This window comes from Microcebus murinus, chromosome 7 (genome assembly GCF_040939455.1).
Source record: "Microcebus murinus isolate Inina chromosome 7, M.murinus_Inina_mat1.0, whole genome shotgun sequence".
In the NCBI taxonomy this organism is placed as follows: Eukaryota; Metazoa; Chordata; class Mammalia; order Primates; family Cheirogaleidae; genus Microcebus; species Microcebus murinus.
In genome coordinates, this window is record NC_134110.1 from 5,864,070 (window position 1) to 5,883,238 (window position 19,169).

The following is a 19,169-nucleotide window of genomic DNA, read 5'->3' on the forward strand; positions in this document are numbered from 1 at the left end:
TGTCCTGGGCCGACCTCTACCCTCCCTAGTTCAGGCTTTACCAGGAGAGAGCACGGCAATCGGCCAAGGACCTGGGGCTCCATGCTGATGGCACTGGCTCAGGTTGGTGCTAACAGTCTACACACAGCCGTGCAGTCCAAGGACGTGGGGCCAGGGATGCACTTCTATACCAGCAGGTGGGTGGGACCATCGCAATGGCGGTCACATGGCACCAGGTCAGCACCGTGGCTGCTCATCAGGAAAGTGTCCCAGGGAGGGAAAAAAAGCAAGGAGAAACTGTTGTACTTAATGGATTATTTTTAAAAGGAAAAAAAGAAAAGGAGGCAAAATCTGCCATGATCAGCTTTCTTTTATACTTGGAACAGTCAGTATGGAATCAAACCTTCCATGATGCTTTTCCGGAGCCCGGGCAGCGGCAGCTCTTGCCTGCTTCCTCCCTTCTAATTACTCAGGAACCGAAGCTGGGTGGCAATTTGCGCTCATCTGCATATAAACTTGCCGAGTTTTAATTATTTTGGTTTTCAAAAGCTCTCTAAAAATGCAATGATCAAGGATCTGGGCCTAGTGGTTTTACCCAACCTGAAGTGGGTACAAATGTCGCTAGCCAGTCCAAATTAGTGAATCATTTAAATTAAGTATTGAAGAAACATTCAAAATACGAGTATGATTTGTAGCTGTATATGTGTTTTTAAAAAAGAAAAAAAAATACGAGTATGAAAAAATGCTGGACAATTTTCAAAACATACAGATTCTATGCACACCCTATTTTATAGAGATATTTTTATTTTTTTCCAGTTCTTTCTCTTCCCCTGCAGAGCACATTTTTACTGCAAACACCGTATGAGAACACAGCCCTCCTGGTCTTGTGCCTGGTGGTGGCACCCACTGTAGTGTGAGGTCCCCTCAGCAGGGGCAGTTCCAAATTGAATATGATGACATTTATGTCGCACATGGCACTCTGCCACTATTAGGCAACGTCTCTCTTAACTTGGGGCTATGGCATCTCCGTCTCAAGTGTGAGAAAACTGCACACGAGCACCCCAAACACCCAGAGCCCAAGGTGGGCGCTCTTCACTGCTGCCAGCAGCACGTGAACGTTACCTAGACAGCTAGAGGGACAGAACCCAACTCTCAGGTGTCCCTGTTGCCCATTTGTCTGCTCCTAGGAGAGAATCATTCAGCCCGTGTAGCCAGCCCCAAAGAGGGGGTGAGAGGGGATGCCAGGACAGAGGGAAAAGCCTGGACAGAAGCAGTCTCTCTGTGAGTGCATTCTGTAGCTGACCTCAGTGCATTTTCCAATAAGGCAGATGGGGAGCATCCAACTCATAAGCCTGTGCTTTTATTTATTAATTACTCTGGGCAAGGATGGTTTCTCTGTCCTAGAACTGGCAACAGGGCATTTGCTAAAGGACAGAATATTGTCCTAGTTTTCTGTATCTACCTAAAAATGATGACTGTTTTCTATAAAGTCCTTGTCATGGATAATGACACCATACTGTAGGGGAAGGGATGTTTCCAGGCAACAAAGATCTGATTCTCTCCTACCCTCCAGCATTCAAACGCCAGACTGCCATCAAGACCGCGGCTATTTTAACACCAATGACGCCATTTTCCATTGATGCCTTAAGGACACAATGTGAGAGGATCTTCTTTAAACATCGCACAAAGCCAAACGGATCAGCAGGTGGGCAAACAGAGGGTATGAGGTCTACTCACTCTTTGGTCAGAAGAGGGCAGGACTTGAGCAGAAAGCGTGAGAGCCCGGAGTCCTGGAAGTAGAGGTCAGGCGGGGCTGTGGGGCTCTTCAGGTTCAAACACCGGACGATCACGTATAGCACGGCAGCCACTGCGGCCAGCTTCACCCCGTCAAACACGGCCGGGAGCTCGGGGGTCTCCAGCATGGCATTCATCTTGATCTGGGGAGCACAGGCACAGGGGTGGGCCTACATGTCCAGTGAGGAGGGGGGAAGCCACGCACCCCCTTCAGAGGCATGTCCTGCTAAGAGACGATGCCAGCAATGGCATGCCATGATTCAGACGTGCCCACAGGGTCCTCCCAGGCAGACACCATCAGCTCTGTACAGCCACTAACAGGCTGGCAGCCACCCAAATCACACAGTCCTGTGCGCTGATAAACTGAGTATCGTGTTGTTTGCTTTTTATAATCTCATGAGCATTTCCAAGCCAAGCAAGTGCTGAGAATCGTGTCCTCTTGAGATGAGGAAAAGAGAGGAAGGAGCAGGCCGGGGACTCACTTTGATTTCTGTTAACAGGCCACCTCCCATCTCTCTGTAGACTTAATCTGCACCTGGTGCACCAGGTGTATGTTAAGTGTTGTGTTTACAGCCTTGGACAGAAACATGGGATGGGATTGCTGGTGCCACCAGGTGTGGCTGCTGCCTGCTGGCCCTGCCCTGTTATTTTCAGAGCAGGCTGAGATAAAGCAACCTCAGCCTGACCCAGCCATCTGTTCTGCAAAGGCGCCCTGGGGCTGAGTCCAGTTCAAACTCAGCCCAGGTTGCCCCGGTCCTGGCTCCGGGGGTTGCAGGCAGTGTGAAATGAGCTCAGCCATTTTTTTTCTCCTGCAGAAGCTACCCAGCTGTAGCCATTATTGCAAAATTAGGCTAAAAGTGGACTAAATTCAAACACTAGACCCAAATTTAAAATTGGAGTTCAGCAACTGTATGTGTATTTTTGGCTTTTGCTCTCCTAATATTATAGGAGAGCAAAATTATTATTATTACATACAAAAATATTATTATATAAAATTATTATTATTTTGCTCTAATATACATCTTTTGAAGCAGCTTTACCTTATCTTACAACACACACACATACGCACACATATACACACACACCCTACTCCAAACATATAAAACCAAACATCCATAACAACAAAAGAGACATCAACAAAAATCCAATATTTTCCTAGCTGCTCGGCAGAAAACAGAACATCAGCTATTACCTTAAACATCAGGGAAACCACAAGCTAACAAGAAGGAGAAAATGGTAACTGTCACAGCCAAGGTAGCTATGGCAACAGCTTCCCCTGGAATGGCTTCAAGTAGCCTCTGCTAAAAACAGTGGTAGCACAGCTCTGGTAGCCAGCGGTGGGGACAGAAGGAGCAGGACAAGACAACCTGCAGAGAACGCGTGTGGGGTAGAGCTGACTGAATCTCCCGAGGCCGGCAGCAAGTCCCGAGAGGCCTCGGACACCCTTTTCTAAAATCAAGGCAGCACTGGCAAAGAGAGGGCCCGAGTACACGGCAGACAATCTCCGGCAAGGGTTCCCAACCCAGTGAGGAAAGGAAATCGAAGATCACGCGTCCTTAGCTAGCCTTCCGCTGCCACGGCAAGAAGCCAATTTTTAAAAACTTACCTGACACAATTTCAAATCAAGGCCAGACCTTAGAATGTACTCTCAGCTACATGGAACTTTTACAAGCAGTTTTCTTAAAACTTCACTTCTGATGATGTGTCACCTCACTCCTGGGACATCCCCTGAAAGCTCTCTATAAACCCCTGAAGCAAGGACCCTTAACTTGGGGTCTGTGGGTCCCCTATGGCAGCAGTTCCCGATCTTTTTAGCACCAGAGACTGGTTTCATGGGTGATGATTTTTTCCATAGACCAAGGCGAGGGTCACGGGGGTGGTTTTGAGATGATTCAAATACATTATGTTTATTGTGTACTTTATTTCTATTATTATTACATTATTTACCTCTTTTAGTGGCAATCTGTATTTGCAGCTGCTCCTCAGCGCTAGCATCACCGCCTCAGCTCCACCTCAGATCACCAGGCATGAGATTCCCATAAGGGGTGTGCAGCCTGGATCTCTCCCATGCACGGCTGCAGTAGGATCCATGCTCCCGTGAGAATCTGATGCCCCCGCTGATGTGACAGGAGGTGGAGCTCAGGCAGTGATGCGAGCAATCGGTAGTGGCTGTAGATACAGGTGAAGCTCTGATCAGTCGCCCACTGTTTACCTCCTGTCATGCAGCCTGGTTCCTAACAGGCCACAGACCAGGACCAGTACCGGTCTGCAGCCCCCTGCAGGGGCTTGCGGATTGCAGCCCTATGGGATTCTAGGGTCCCGGAATCGTAAGTGAAAGTGTGCATATGTGCAGTTTTCTTTGGAGAGCGTTTGCAGTTTTAATCAGATTCTCCACGGGGTCTGTGGCCTAAAAAAGCACACAGCACTGCACTAAGATGTTGGATGGGTTTAACTTGCACCTACCATCCCTCACCTTTTTGGAGCCATGTGTGGCAAACTGATGTTAAACAAATACCCAAGATGAGGCAAATATAGATTTTTAAGTCTCCACTTAGTAGTGGAGGGCCAAAACCAAAATCCATCAGAAATTCCAAAACTTCTCTGACTGTAGGATGGTAATATGGAACTTAAACAGAAGTTCTTCTTGTCACCTTTGTTGGAAAGACAGCAGGGCAATGCAGTAAGTGGTTTTTACAAGTTTCCTTGCTGGACTAGAGTAGATTTAATGAACTAAAAATTAAAATAAACAGGTCCTTCCCTTCCCACTTCTATTCACTGTTTCCTATATAAGGGGAGGCAGAGAGGAGAAGCAAAAACAAGAATACATACCTATGTTGCTTATTCTTCTCACTGCAAATGGGAACTTTCCTTGAAGAGTTGTACGTTGGGCTGGGCGGGTCAGATCTCTTATTCAAATTAACCTAAAAGCTGAAAACAATTAAATAGTGATGTTTTAAAGAATGAGAAAGAAGCAGTTTAAATGAAACATTGCATAGTCTAAGTTTCTCTGTATTTAAAATCTTTAGGGAAAAAGACAACTTCCTTAATTACCACGCATGCTGCACTCTTGGCCATTTGGCCATTTGACCAAGTCTGTAGCGGAGCCTGCGTGGCTCCACCAAGACTGACGGGCTCTCCCTGGCTTCCAGGTCGAGTGCTCTGCCGCGTCATAACTCTGGCTGGAGCAAACGCACACTGCTTTTACCCTGTATCCCACAACCAATGTTCAGAAACGCCTAACAGGACAGGCATCATCTCTAGGTGACCAACGAAACAACCCAGCAAAGCTTTGCAACAAGACAGTCCAGCCAGTTGACTCATTCGTTCTCTTCCAAACACACAGCAATTACAGAAAAAAATATGAGCTGAGACAAGTAAAAGGGCACAGATGGTATCAAAACCAAGGTACCAAACCGGGCATGGTGGCTCATGTCTGTAGTCTCAGCTACTTGGAAGGCTGAGGGGGAGGATTGTTTGAGCCTAGGAGTTCAAGATCAACCTGGGCAACACAGCAAGACCCTGTCTCAAAAATGAAACACACACACACACACACACACACACACACACACACACACACAAAAAAAAAAAAAAAAAAAAAAAAAAAAAAACCAAGATACCAGAAACAGAACAAGGCCCAAAGCAATGAGTAGGGGATTGCATCACCTGCCCGGTCTCGGTCCAGACTGAGGGCCAGAGGCTGGCTGCTTAGGGGCACCAGGAGCTAAAAGTGCTCACTATGAGACCGGGGACCAGAGCCGAGCCTACTGTGAGAACCTGCTAAAAGATCTACGGCTTCCAAAGCAGCAGAAGAAGGAAAAAAGAGAATGGGGGGAAATAGCCAATGTTTATGCAGCACTGTGTATGTGAGGAGCTCTGTTCTTCAAACTTGACATGCACTAACTCATGTCACCCTTCCCACGCCCTGGGAGGTAGATGCCATTACTACCCCATTTTACAGAGGAGGAAACTGAGGCATAACTTGCCCAAGGTCACACAGCTGGCAGGTAGGAGAGCCAGGATTCGTATCTGGCCGCAGAGACCGTCCTCTTAACCACCACACGGTGCTGCTTGAAGGCAGAAGAGCAGAGAAAGAGAGAGGAGCAGGCAGAAACACGGACGGTGCGGGAAACACATGCAAGACACCAGGGCTTGCCCGAGTCACGCAGCTGCAAACAGCAGAGCTGGGAGGCAGCCCAGGTTTCTTCTGATTCTACCACGCCAAAAGGACTTAAGAAGAAAAGCCAGTTGAAGGACAGAATCTATTAACCATCAGAGTAGTCTTGCCCACTTCAGATTCTTATTATCTTTTCATATTCTGAGACAAGTTAGTCACAGAGGACCGGGCCGTGGTGAGGAGGGGCCGGGGGAGCAAAGTCTCCGGCTCCACGCAGGCCACTTGACCTCGCCAGGCGTGGCTGCCGAATGAAACACGGGGCGTGGACCACGTCTCAGATCCTACACTGGCAGCCCTGGGTTGGCGCTGCATTTAGCTGGCATTTAAACAAATTGAATGTATTAGTTATGAACACCAGGAGATTTCAGATAAAAAGCTACGTTTCTGGTTTCTCTTGAAAACAAAATCAAAAGATTTGCAACGGAGTCAGCATTCTCACATGGCAAGAATGAGTGGCGCTGAGCAGCGGCCACCTCCTTCAGACAGGGCATGCGCTCTCGGGGTTGCCACAGTCTCCGCCACTCCCTATTGCCGCGCTCAACGCTGGCCCGGTTTAATCATTTATGGTACCTGAATGTTCCCAGTAAGCATCTGAACATGCAACCTTTGCAGAAAACTATCCAAAGTCCCTTCTAGCCCTTGATAAGTCTGTACTGACTGAATATTCAAAAAATATATTATCAGGATATGTGTAAACGATAAATGCACGGGAAAAATTATGGAAAGGCAGAGTGGCCAAGCTCATAGGATAACAAGATATAGTACCTTTGATTTATTGATATTTATTAATATGTTGATATTTATTTACACTTCAACTCTTCCCACAAGTTATTTGAGATGGCTTCAGTGAAACGCCGTCACTGAACACGCACGCACGGAGGAGGCTCGGAAACGGGCAGACTGCGGCTTGCCTTCCGGTAGTAAGCTTCCCCTTCATCTTCACTAACAGAAACCTGGGACATTTGTCTAGCTGAAAAACACTTCTACCCCAGCCTGCCTTGCAGCTATGTGACTCCATTCTGGAGGGGTGGGTCTGATTCTGGGAGGGCTCCTTAAAAGGGAGGAAGTTAACCCTTCTTCTGCCCTTTTCCCTTCCTGCATCCCTGGAGCGCAGACGATATGGCTGCACCGCCAACAGCCATCTTGGGCCATGAAGTGACCTTGAGGTCACGTTGGGAGCCCCATAAGAGGACAGCAGAATAGAAAGACAGAAGTGTGAGTCCCTGACGACTTCATGGAGCCATTATATCAGACCTAGACTGCTTGTCTCAGGATTTCTTTTACACAAGGGAATAAACAGATGAAGCCACTGTGACTTCTAGACTCTTTTACTCTGCAATTTCTAATGAAACAGGAGGAAATATTATATACCCAGATCTTTATGGATGCTAAAATGGCTGAGTTACAGAGCATTGGAAATTTCACTTTTTTTCTATTTTCCAAAATTCATAATGACTATATAAATATTTTTGTCATTAGAAAAAAAGCTTTAAAATGGCAACTATGAAAATCTAAAAAGAAATTTACAAACTCTGGACAAGGAAAATACATATGTCAACATACATAACACCTATGTATGTGATTAAGCCTAGAATGTCTCTGAGCTTTCTGTCAGGGGAAAAAGGGAAACCCTGTCAGATGTATGATTCTCTAAAATGGAAAGAAAGCTAATATATATTGTACTCTGATTTCCAGAAGCATGACAGATTCTCAGCAGAAACAGGGCTTTTTTTTTTTTTTTTTGCCATGGAATTATTAAAAAAAATGCAGGACTTTATATAAGGGACCTTGAGTGATGTGATAGACAATGTCCTCCCACAACTCTTTTTTAATAGCAAATGCAGTAGAGAATTAATTTTCTCAACCCTTGAAAAATGCCAAGGTTTTAAAATTCAGTTCAACTCAGGGAAGGCAATCCTATGAGATTGATAATTACTGTGGTCCAAATATGCAGCCTTGTCCAAGGCTCCAAGCTGATGGCCTGAGGAGCAGGCCAGTCCTCAGGGACACCACTCTTGAGCTGCAGCAGGATTAAGGACCTGACTACTTCTGTGTGCCCAGCATTTTATACAACAGCAGTTAAGTAGAATTCTCATTGTAACTGGGGAGAAAACAAGTTCATGTAAAGACTACATGTACTTTAGAAACTTGAAGACAAGAATAATTAGTCCAGGAAAGAATTAACCAGGGAAGGACTTACAGAGCAGCTAGATCTAGAACCTGGCTTAGTGAATGAGGTACAGTTGGTCTTCCTTAAGGTGCAGAATCAACCAACTCAGATGGAAAATATTTGAAAAAAATAACAATACAACAATAAAAAATAACAAATTTTTAAAAATAAAAGCAATATTCTATAACAACTATTCATACAGCATTTACATTTTATTATGTATTATATGTAATCTAGAGATGATTTAAAGTATACAGGAGGATGTGCATAGATTATATGCAAACACTCCACTATTTTATATCAGAGACTTGAGCACCCTTGGATTTTGGTATCCTCAGGGGGTCCTGGAACCAGTCCCCCATGGATACAGAGGGATGACTGTATAGGATTTAGAAGTATGTGTAAGTATAAGTGTGAGTGTGTGTATGTGTGCACAGTGTATATACAGCTAAATATTAAACCAGGAATTAACAGGCAATTTTAAAACAAAAACTCTTCACATTCATTTTAACTAATCTCGCTACATTTTATTTTATGGTATTCTTTCTTTCCAAGTCTGACCTGCCACTAAATATTACTATTCTGAACTTGTTCTAGGCACAGCAAATTCAGATTGCATTGTATTATTTTGTGTGTCCCTCCTCCTTTTCTAGGCAGGTGAAATCCAGTTAAAATGAACATCAGGCAGCCTAGATAGGGAAAAGAAGTGACACAGAAAGGCGGGAGGGCTGGGTATATAGAAGAGGAAGAGGAAGCTCTCCCCATCCCCACCCCCACCTCAGCTCCACCTCCACAATGGGCGGGGCTTCCTAGGTACCTATCCTTCCTGAGCCCCCGCCCCACACCTTTCCCACCATTTTATGACTGGGATCTAATGTAGTCAGAATTCCATTTATGGTCTCCACACTAACAAAGGAACCCAAGATGCTGCTAGATGCCCAATATCTCGTCATCAAAGGAACTCTAGCATTGTCCCTAGTCGCCAAGACATGCCTGACTGGTATTTCCAGTGGTGGTGAGGGCCTGTGCAATGCCCCCACGACCCTGGCTTTAGATGGAGGCACAGACGCAGAGAGAAACAGGCCACCGAGCTGGGAGAAGCTCTAGTCCTGGGCTTTGAGCCCTGGGTCCCAGTGTCTGCTGTGCCCCTTCCTGGCTGGTGACCTTGAACAAATCACTTAACTATTTGGACCCCCAAGACCCCATCTGAAAAATGAGAGGGTTAGATTAGAAGTAGATGATACCAAAGGTCTCTTTCAGCTGAAAATGTCCGAGATTCTAGGGATAGAATTGCACCCCTTGGCCAAAGAGCACAGGAAAAACTATCGCTGTACGTTGTAACAGAAAACGGCCCTATACCTCCAGTCCATGTTGTGAAAAAAAAAAAAAAAGAAAACGGCCCCAGGTTTCCAGCCTGCTTCATAGACTGTTATACGATAATATTCATGAGAACTAACGACCCTCATGGCCTTTGTTCTTTCTTTAAATAAATTAAATAGTTATATATTTTCAGCTGTGCCATTTATGCCAATAATTTCATCATATTTATTCCACCTGCATTAGGCAGCCTTGGAATATCAAAATATTCACTGACAGTACAAAACTTACAGTGAAGAAAGAACAAACTGAGCAGAGACCTCAAACACAGAAAAGCCATTATCTGGTGTAGTGAGTTGAGTAATGTCGTGCCCCCCTACCCCCAGATTCATGTCTACTTGGAACCTGTGAATGTGACCCTTTTGGAAATCAGGTCTTTGCAGATATAATCAAGTTAAGATGGGGTCATATTGGTTAGAGGAGTTCCTAACACCATAAGCCCAAGTGTCCCTGTGACAAGAGGGAAATGTGGACACTGAAACACAGACACGCAGGGGAGAAGGCCATGTGAAGCTGGAGGTAGAGACTGGAGTGATGTGTCCACAGCCAGGGACCGCCAAGGACTGCCAGCAACACCAGAAGCTGGGAGCCAGGCGTGGAACAGACTTTCCCTCAGAGCCCAAATGCAGAACTAATCTTGCCAACCCCTTGATTTCAGACATCTAGCTTCCAGAACTGTGAGAGAATACGCACAGATTACCTCTCACGAGTCAGTAGTTCCACACTCCTTTCCTTTAGAGGCTGAAGGGCCTTTTGGAAGACCCCTGGTTACCCAGCCAAGCTCCAATCAGTTCCGGTCAACATCAGCTACCTGACAAACATCCACAGACTACTTGTTAGTACAACACAAACTGTATTCTGCAAACAAATATTCATTCGTTTGGCTTTTTTGCCTCCATGATCCAGCCATCAGAACCATCCTTTCCTTTGCTGATAGTTCCAGCAAAGTGAGGAAGCCCAGAGATGCAGGCCTGTGTGGGAGTCTCTCTTCCTCAAAACCAAAAGGACCTATCAGAACAACTTCCATACTTATGTGGGTCCCAAGGCAAATACCTCTCAAAAAAACCCAAACCAAACCAACCCAACCCCCTAAAGGATCTTTCTGTTCCAAATCCAATCTGGTTGCAGGTGTGGCTTCCACTGAGGTTCCAGTCCTGCAGTGAGCTGGCCAGTGTACAATCCAGCTACAGGGTGTGCTCTTGGGCAAGTGCCTTAATCCCTCCAGCCACCACCTGTAACATGTCACATATTATGTATTATCTGAACACATTAATACATAGAGAGTATTTAAAAACCATGCCTGGCATGCAATGAGTGCCACACAATATTAGCCATCCCCCCCACCACTGCTAAACTCTCCCATTTAGCCTCGGTGAGCCACCTAATCAGACAGAAATCGCCATAAAACTTGCTCTTCCCTCACCGACACAGATTGCTCGTCAGCAACGACATCACTAGCTGATCCACTGCCGGAGCCGCCTCCAACAAGTTTCAAATAAATCCCAGGATGTAATCTTCTAGATTCTTCTAAAATGGAACCATGTTACACTTAATAGATCACTGGATAACAAGTGGTGACCATGTCCCATATATAGTTCCAGGACGTATTGTTTTTGTTTCTGCGCTAAAATGGGTCGTTGGCAGGGCACAGCCGGAACCCCCTCCTCCTGACACACACGCTCGCCTTCTCTCCTGCCCCTCACCTGCACCCCCGCCCTGCAGGAAGTCCCCTCTTGCCTGGCCTGGCTCCTAGCAAACCCCAACACCCTCAAGTAAAACCCTTGGCCAGCACAGTAAGCCTTTGGCAGGCTTCGTCCCGCAAAACTACCCTGTGAGGGTGTGAAGAGAAGGACAGAAGAAGGCCACAGCACACTGCCACAAAAACACGGTCTGTTTCCATCGCACGTCACCCCAACTTTCCGCCTTTTTGGTGTAACTTAGATAAAAGTGGTCAGCCCTAAATGTAGGAACACGACACCTCTGGGGAGAAAGTAAGGGGAAAGGGCCAGTTTCTTCCCCTTTACCTAGCACTGAACTAAAGAAGTCAGAGCTGCCACAGAAAAATCATGCCATTCTGCAGGGGCAAGAGCAAGTCCGGAAGAAGATGACTGGGAGAAGGCCCAGCCACCCCGGCCAGATGCGTCTTTGCGCCCTCTGCGTCAGCCACTGCCATGGGGCTGGGACAGCCTCGGAGGCACTGCCAGAGGGCTTTGGGACGGCACAGCCCTGCTGGCTCGGGCCCTGTTCTCACTCCCAGGGAGGTTTAACTCGCCTGGGTGAGTGAGCACCCTGGCCAACCACCCTGGACCCGCCGCTCAGCACAGCCGTGCTGGTCTAGGCCTGCGCATCCTCCTATGGAGAGCCGTGTGGGACGCAGTCTTAGGGGTGCTCACGGACTCCAGGTCTTGAAAGACACCTCCTCCACCACTACCTAGTGCTGGAAACGACAGGAAAGCCCCGCAACGATAGGGCCAGTCATGTTTCTAAGAGATGCCAAGAGACATTTGGTTTCGAACATTAATCACTGAGTACCCAGATGCTTCTGTTCAGCACCTTAAGCCAGGGGCCACCCTGGAAGGTCAGGAGCGGGTCACCACACCTGGGAAGTGGCTGGTGGCAGGGAGAATGGAAGCAACAAGGAAGGAGAAAGCCTCTTGGTGATCTAGTCCATCTCTCACAAATCAGGCCCACAAGGTGAAGGGACTGTCTGCAGTCACACACAATTTGGTAAAGCAGAAGTGGAGGAATTCACAGATAATTAAATAAGTTGATGGTAACGTTGTCCTCAGTTACGTTCAAGATTAAGACGTTGAAATTGCCCTTCTGTGCAAACTCACGTGATGACAGTTTTATTTAACCATATTCTGCCCCAAAGTCATAAGGTCACACACTTAAACCTGCTGGAATTTCAGAAAATGGCCTATAAGTTCCCAGGAAGAGGAAAGTTACCCAAGGCGGGAAAATGTAGACCTTACACTTTTTTTTTTCTTTTTTTTTTTTATTTCAGCATATTATGGGGGTACAGATTTTAAGGTTTCAATAAATGCCCATTTCCCCCCTCCCCCCACAAGTCTGAGTCTCCAGCATGACCATTCCCCAGATGGTGCACATCTCACTCATTATGTATGTATATACCCACCCCCCTCCCCCCTCCCACCTGCCCAATACCCTATTACTGCAGTACCTATGTGACCACTTAGGTGCTGTTCAGTTAATACCAGTTTGCTGGTGAGTATATGTGGTGCTTGTTTTTCGATTCTTGGGAAACTTCACTTAATAGTATGGGTTCCAGCTCTAACCAGGAAAATATAAGATGTGCTATATCACCATTGTTTCTAAGAGCTGAATAGTACTCCATGGTATACATATACCACATTTTATTAATCCATTCTTGGATTGATGGGCACTTGGGCTGTTTCCACAGCCTTGCAATTATGAATTGTGCTGCTATAAACATTCAAGTGCAGGTGTCTTTTTAGTAGAGTGATCACTGGATCTTTTGGGTAGATGCCCAGCAATGGGATTGCTGGATCAAATGGTAGATTCACTTGTATCGCTTTAAGGTATCTCCATATTGCTTTCCACAGAGGTTGAACTAGTTTGCAGTCCCACAAGCAGTGTAGGAGTATAGAATTTTGACCTTACACTTAAATGCCAGGAATGGCTGCTAACCCACAAGTGTCCACAAAAGAAAGTCACCAAACTAAAAGTGCCTGGAGACTGAGTCCCAGGGCAACACGCACAGCTGATGGAGCACTTTTACACGCCCCTGCAAGACACCGGAGGGAAGCTGGCCCTTCCCATTCGCAACTAACCCTAGAACCTTGTAGAAAGAGCAGTGCTTTCTACAAGACAACGAACGGGAAAGTGCTTAGTAAAATCACAAGCAAAACTGTTTTCCTTACCACTGAGAAACCATTCAGGCCATGGCTGAGAACAAACAAACAACACTCATAACCCAAGTGTTTCCTCTGTGGAGAGTCTCCATTTCCTAAGAGAACAGGCACCTTAAACAGTGAGATTTGATTGCTCTAAGCTTTGTATTAACGAAAAACCCTATACTATAATTAAATTCTATAAATACCAAAAGCAAAATCTCAGTTTACCAGAACCCAACAAACTCAAGTGCCTAGTTTACTGGAATTTGTAAGAGAGGGAGGGGAACCACTGATGAGAGCAGCATCTCCAGATTTATTGTATCAAAGAAACTTCCAGGGCATGTCCTGGGCATGGTACAGATCCCGCCTACTTTTCCATGTCTGTGAACGAGCTCCCAGAGCGAGGAAGCAGGGCTGGGTGGGGTGGCACAGCCCTTGACCACAGGACCACTGACCCCACGGAACTCACTCAGGCAGGCAGAGAGTCGGTCTCACCTGGAGCTGCAGCAGAAAAGGATTTCCAGCTACTCTCAGTTAACGAGAGGCTAAAACTCGCCGGGAGTCCCCCATTCCTGAGCGTTCTGGTTTCCGAAGGCGCCCGGTGCCAGACCAGAGCACAGTATTAACACTTGGCTCATACACTCTCGGGCCTGCAATGCATGCATTACCTCGGCAGCCCGTTCTGACAGCCTTATACTTCACCGTGGCAGGCCACAAGAAATAGATCTGTGAGAACCCTGAACAACGGGCCAGCCCCCTCAGCTTCCCCAGAGGACAGACTTACTACTCTGCCTCTCCCACTCTGGGGCTCTCCTGACAAACCCTGCCAGCTGGGAGCAACAGCTCCCCTCAGGGCTCAGCCAACTGACCCTGCAACCCTGGGCTAGACAGCAGGGACAGCTCTGGACTCTTTGCCCTTCCAAGACCAAGAGAAGGTTCCAGGGGCAACAGTATACAGTGTGCGCAAGATTTTAAGGCATGCTTTACTTATTTCTGTTTTATAAATACCTCGGCTGCTGTGGGTAGAAACAGGATCTCAGTTTAGAGCAGCAGGCTTGGAGGGCACATGGATTCCATCGTGACCAAGTCTTAGAACACCGATGCTACCAGCTAAATGCAGATAGATATGGAGGACTGATTTGCGCTCAGGCCCTTGGGCTAAAAATAAAAGCGTTTGTGAGATAGTCACCTATCTGGTGCTGAACAAGCCAGCCCCACCACTGGGCTAATTATTTCATGGATGCCACGCATTATACTTCTTACATAGCCCCCCAGAGGCTAGAATGAAGCTGGTGCCTGCGGTACCTGCAGCCACTGGAGTGGCATGTCAGGAGGGTGTAGCTTGCAAAACGTTACCCCAGTGGTACCAAGACACTTTTCCAGTGGGTTCTGTCCTCTTCATTTACAAATGAAGAGGATATACGTAAATCCATACTAAACTCTGAAGTACCAACTATAAATACTAGAGGAATTCAAACAAAGGAGGCAGAAACTAGCAGGAGGTAAACTCACAGCTGGGAAAGGACAGGAAGGATGCAACAGAAAGGAAGGTGAGGAGGGGTGGACGCGGACATCCAGCTGGGCTCATGGATGAGCTGAGGCCCAGGAATGCCGGGCAGTCAGGAGATGGGCAGCCAGGACCTGGGGATGGCTTGGGAGGAGGGGCAGTGAGTCACTGAGGAACAAGGCTTCAGCACTCACTCACAAGGGGAATTCCAGGTGTCAGCCGGGAAGACGGTGCCACACACGTGCTGCCTTGGCCGTGGGCCTTAGGCTGTGCGCAGTGTGCTGTTCGTGAGGGGCTGATGTGAGCATGTGGGCGGGAGAAGCGCTTACTTGGCTCCATGAAACCTGACTCACGGCTGTGTTGGAAAAGCACCGTCACTCGCCAGCGGAGCACCCTGCAAGCCCTCGATGGGACCCGAGCAGTTTTGTGTAACCTGCTGAACTAAACAAAATCTTCCTTGAGGGCCCATCCCCTCCAGGCCCTAAAAATCATACCATTTCCTACCCACACATTTCGTAAGTACTCTTTCATAACCAGAACATTTTCTAGTCTCGTCTCTACATAAAAGTGATGATTCATATCTCTTTAATTTCTTTTTTCTTTCTTTCTTTAGAGACAGAGTCTCACTCTGTTGCTGTGGCTAGAGTGCAGTGTCGTCATCATACATAGCTCACTGCAGCCTCAAACTCCTGGGCTAAAGCGATCCTCCTGCCTCAGCCTCCCGAGCATCTGGGACCACAGGCCTGTGCCACCACGCCCAGCCAATCTTTCCATTTTTGATAGAGACAGGGGTCTCGCTGTTGCTCAGGCTGCTCTCAAACTCATGATCTCAAGAGATCCTCCCACCTCAGCCTCCCAGAGCACTAGCCTGGCTCTTTAATTTCTGTTGGGGATTCTGTTCTATGTACTTTTAATTCAATTGTCATGTTTCAATTCTACACAAATTTGAAATTAAGGTGCTGAGCATGTAATGGGCACTCTGTAAATATTTACTGGTTGACTGAGACTGTGGGCAAAGCATTAGCCTAAAGCATCACCATCCTGATCCTCTGAACAGAAGTTTCTTATCAGATTATTACGTTAGGCGGAGAGGTAAGGCCTTACTAAGTAACTGTCACACCTCCGGGCATAAAGAGAGAAAGCTCAATGGGACCTGGGCTGTCAGCAGCTTTTGGATATTTTGAAGAACATCTCAAAGTTCTGGCAAATAACTATCCATCCGAAGTGAAAGTTTCCACTTTGCATCGCTCAGAGGATGGTCTGTCCCATGCCATATTTCCTTTACCTTTTCCCCATTTGTCTAAAGAACATTTTACCAGGCTCGAAGAGTTGCAAATCTACTCCAGAAACTGCTGTCTCACAAATAAACAAAGATAATTCAAAGTGAAACCAGGCTGTTCTAGGTAGCCTGTTTTCACAGAAGGAAAGGCCCCCAAAGAGAGGGTAGAAGGAAATCGACCCACTGACTGCTGGTATTCAGATGAATCAACTGAAGACCATTAGAAGATTCATGATTTCTGCTATTCCTCCAACACATCCAATGCAACAAAACTGTGTATGGTGTTTTGCAACTGACATGAGCTTATTTGTTCCTGAAAATACAAATTTGAATGCAATTAATCCTAGGTTAACCTCGATCAAGGCGTTGGTGGAATTACACAATAAAATAAGGTACCTTTTCAACACTAAGTAAAATGGAAAAATCCTTCCTCAAATATCTGTAGTATTTTGAAAACAAGTTTGTGGAAATAGGTCAGAACAACTGGTATTACAAAGAGTTTTGATTCACTGAGATGCTTTATGTGGTATGCACTGATGGCCAGGGAGAGGGGCTACCTGCAGGCTTTGGGGACAGGCAGATCTGGCCTGAATCGCAGCTATACAACTTACTGTTGTGTGACTTTGGGCAAGTTTCTTAATGTCTTGGCAACTCAGTCTCTTGTGCATTAAATGGGGGTATTAAGGCCTTCCTTGAAGAGCCATTGTGAGGCATAAATGAGATGACGTAGGTCATGCACCCCACACCAGAGCATCCTGCTATTACAACAAAAATTAATAACACAAACACAGTGTGAACATGGCAGTGGTAAGATCACCAGAGAGGGCCAAGGAGGGATTCACTTCATCCATCCCCCAAGGCTAGAGAATCCTGGTCCAAAGCCAAACGTCCACGTCCTCAAGTCTGGTCTGTCTGGCCTCTGACTTGCCCATGAACAGTCGCTATTGACCCAACTCAAGCATCTTCTGCAGGTAATGGCTGGATTTCACACATACATTCCCCACCCCCACGCCCCTACTCCAGACCTTTGGCTTCTCTACCAGCTACTCAGACAAAATATTAAATCTGTGAACCACACATTAGGGATCAAAGCCTCTTATCCTAGGATCTAGTATTGCTCTTTGGCTCTGACACCATTATCTTTAAATGACTTTATCTTTAAATGAAGGAACAAAACTAGATGATAAAAAAATTCCTATTAGCGTAGCTCCCCATAGTTTATCCAGTGTTTGTGATTTTTAATACATTACCTCATTTACCCCTCAAATGTGTCACAAAATGCCCTTGTGCTGACCAAGGAAACCAAGTACATAATTTACTACTTGCGAAGTATGTCCTCAGACATTACCTCATTCGGTACTCACAATAGCTATGTGACTTGTTAATGCAAGCAAGGAAACTGAGGCCCGGGGGCCCTCCCTGTGCCAGGCCCTGGGTAAGGCTCTAGGCATACAGAGACAAGAGGCCCCTCACCGAGCTGGAGGGGCTCCGACCACTTCAGCCCCATGGGCAGATGCTCTATAAGGCCTCTTCCCCTCCAAAGAGAGCCTTAAAGAAATCTGCATTCCTCTTATAAGCTTGCTGGTGGCAAAGTCATGATTTCTCTTGCATTTCAGAGCAACGTCCAACATTCTATGTAGAATCAATAAATTGACTGATGGGTGACATTAATGACAGACCGAGGGAAAGGGACCATGTTTTCTGAATTGGGAAAAATATCCTGGGCTATAATCTACTTGGCACTTTCCACCATCCCACTATTTAGAAGGGTACATTTGTCAATGTCATTGACAAGAACGAATGAGCACTTTATTTACATTATCAGAATGGAGGGGGGAACTGCGGCCAGCATATTTGGAGCCTGAGAAGTTAAAGTCTACAATGTGAATACAGTTCAGGCCATACAGGGAGCTGTGAGGGGCTGGAGACTCAGCAAGCATTTGCAGAAAGCCTCCTCTAGGCTGATGGTAGGGCACAGGGTGTCCAGGCACCAGAGAAGATGCTTAGGGCAGAGGCCTGGCATGCTGTCGAGCAGAGAAAGGGCTGAATAAATGCTTCCTGAACAAATTTAAAAAATGATCATTTCCCAGCTCTGCAGACTCCAGTGCAATCACATGATCCTAGGAATATTGTGTTTTCCTCAATTTTCAGGAAGCAGTAATGATATAATTGGATACATGAGAAAAGTTAATAGGATGCCAAACAATACGGGCAGAAATGTGCTAAAATGCATCATTCCACATTAAGTGAATAAAGCAAGGAGCAGAACAACATGCATAATCTACTACCACTTATATAAAATGGAAAAAGGATATAGATGCACAAAACATTTTCTGGGATATGCATAAAATATCTCTTAAAGATACACAAAATACTAGTAATATTTACTGCTTCTTGAGAGGAAGGTTTTTCACTCTTTACTGTCATTGTACCTTTTCAATGTTATATCACATGAATGTATTACCTGTCCAAAAGTAAATAAATATCTCTACTGGACAAATTGCCCAGTTCCTCCAACAAATTGCAGGGAGAAGAAGAAAAGGAAAGGAAGGGAACTTGTAGATTAAAAGTGACATAGATGGTAGAACAACCAATCACAATGTGTGATCCTTGTTTGAATCCTAATTCATAAAAATTAAACTTAAGAAGACAAATACTTATGACATTTTTAAATAACTGGAAACTTGAATGACTGCATATTTGCTGATATTAGAGAATAATTGTTAAATTTTCAAAGAGTAATGATGGATGTTCCATGGATCTTTAAGAGATAGCACAGAAGTATTTCTAGAAGCAACTATATAAGGTTTGGCACCACTTGAAAACGAACGTGGGCCGGGGAAGTGGCTCGCAGAACAGAGGACACGGGAGGGTCACAAGTTGGTTGTTGCAAAGCCGGTGATGGGTGTGTGGGGCGTGGGGGCTTCACTATGCGAACCAAACCACAGATCTTAAAATTCCTATAATGAAAAACTAACAAACGAAAAGCTATTTAGCAACAGGACAAATAG

The 19,169-nt window shown here is 46.0% G+C and overlaps 1 protein-coding gene across 2 annotated transcripts in view; it reads right to left on the bottom strand.

Annotated features, from left to right (window-relative positions):
• ABHD2 (abhydrolase domain containing 2, acylglycerol lipase) overlaps positions 1-19,169 on the bottom strand; it is a 102,294-nt gene that overhangs the window by 74,009 nt on the left and 9,116 nt on the right. The window contains exons 2-3 of one of the 2 annotated variants that reach the window (XM_012788876.3): positions 4,603-4,701; positions 1,717-1,916 (exon numbers count right to left, since the gene is read on the bottom strand). In XM_012788876.3, coding sequence (XP_012644330.1) covers positions 1,717-1,910 — 194 coding nt within the window. In that variant the 5' untranslated portion in view covers positions 1,911-1,916; positions 4,603-4,701. The remainder of the gene's footprint in view (positions 1-1,716; positions 1,917-4,602; positions 4,702-19,169) is intronic. The other variant, XM_012788879.3, reaches the window with a different exon arrangement.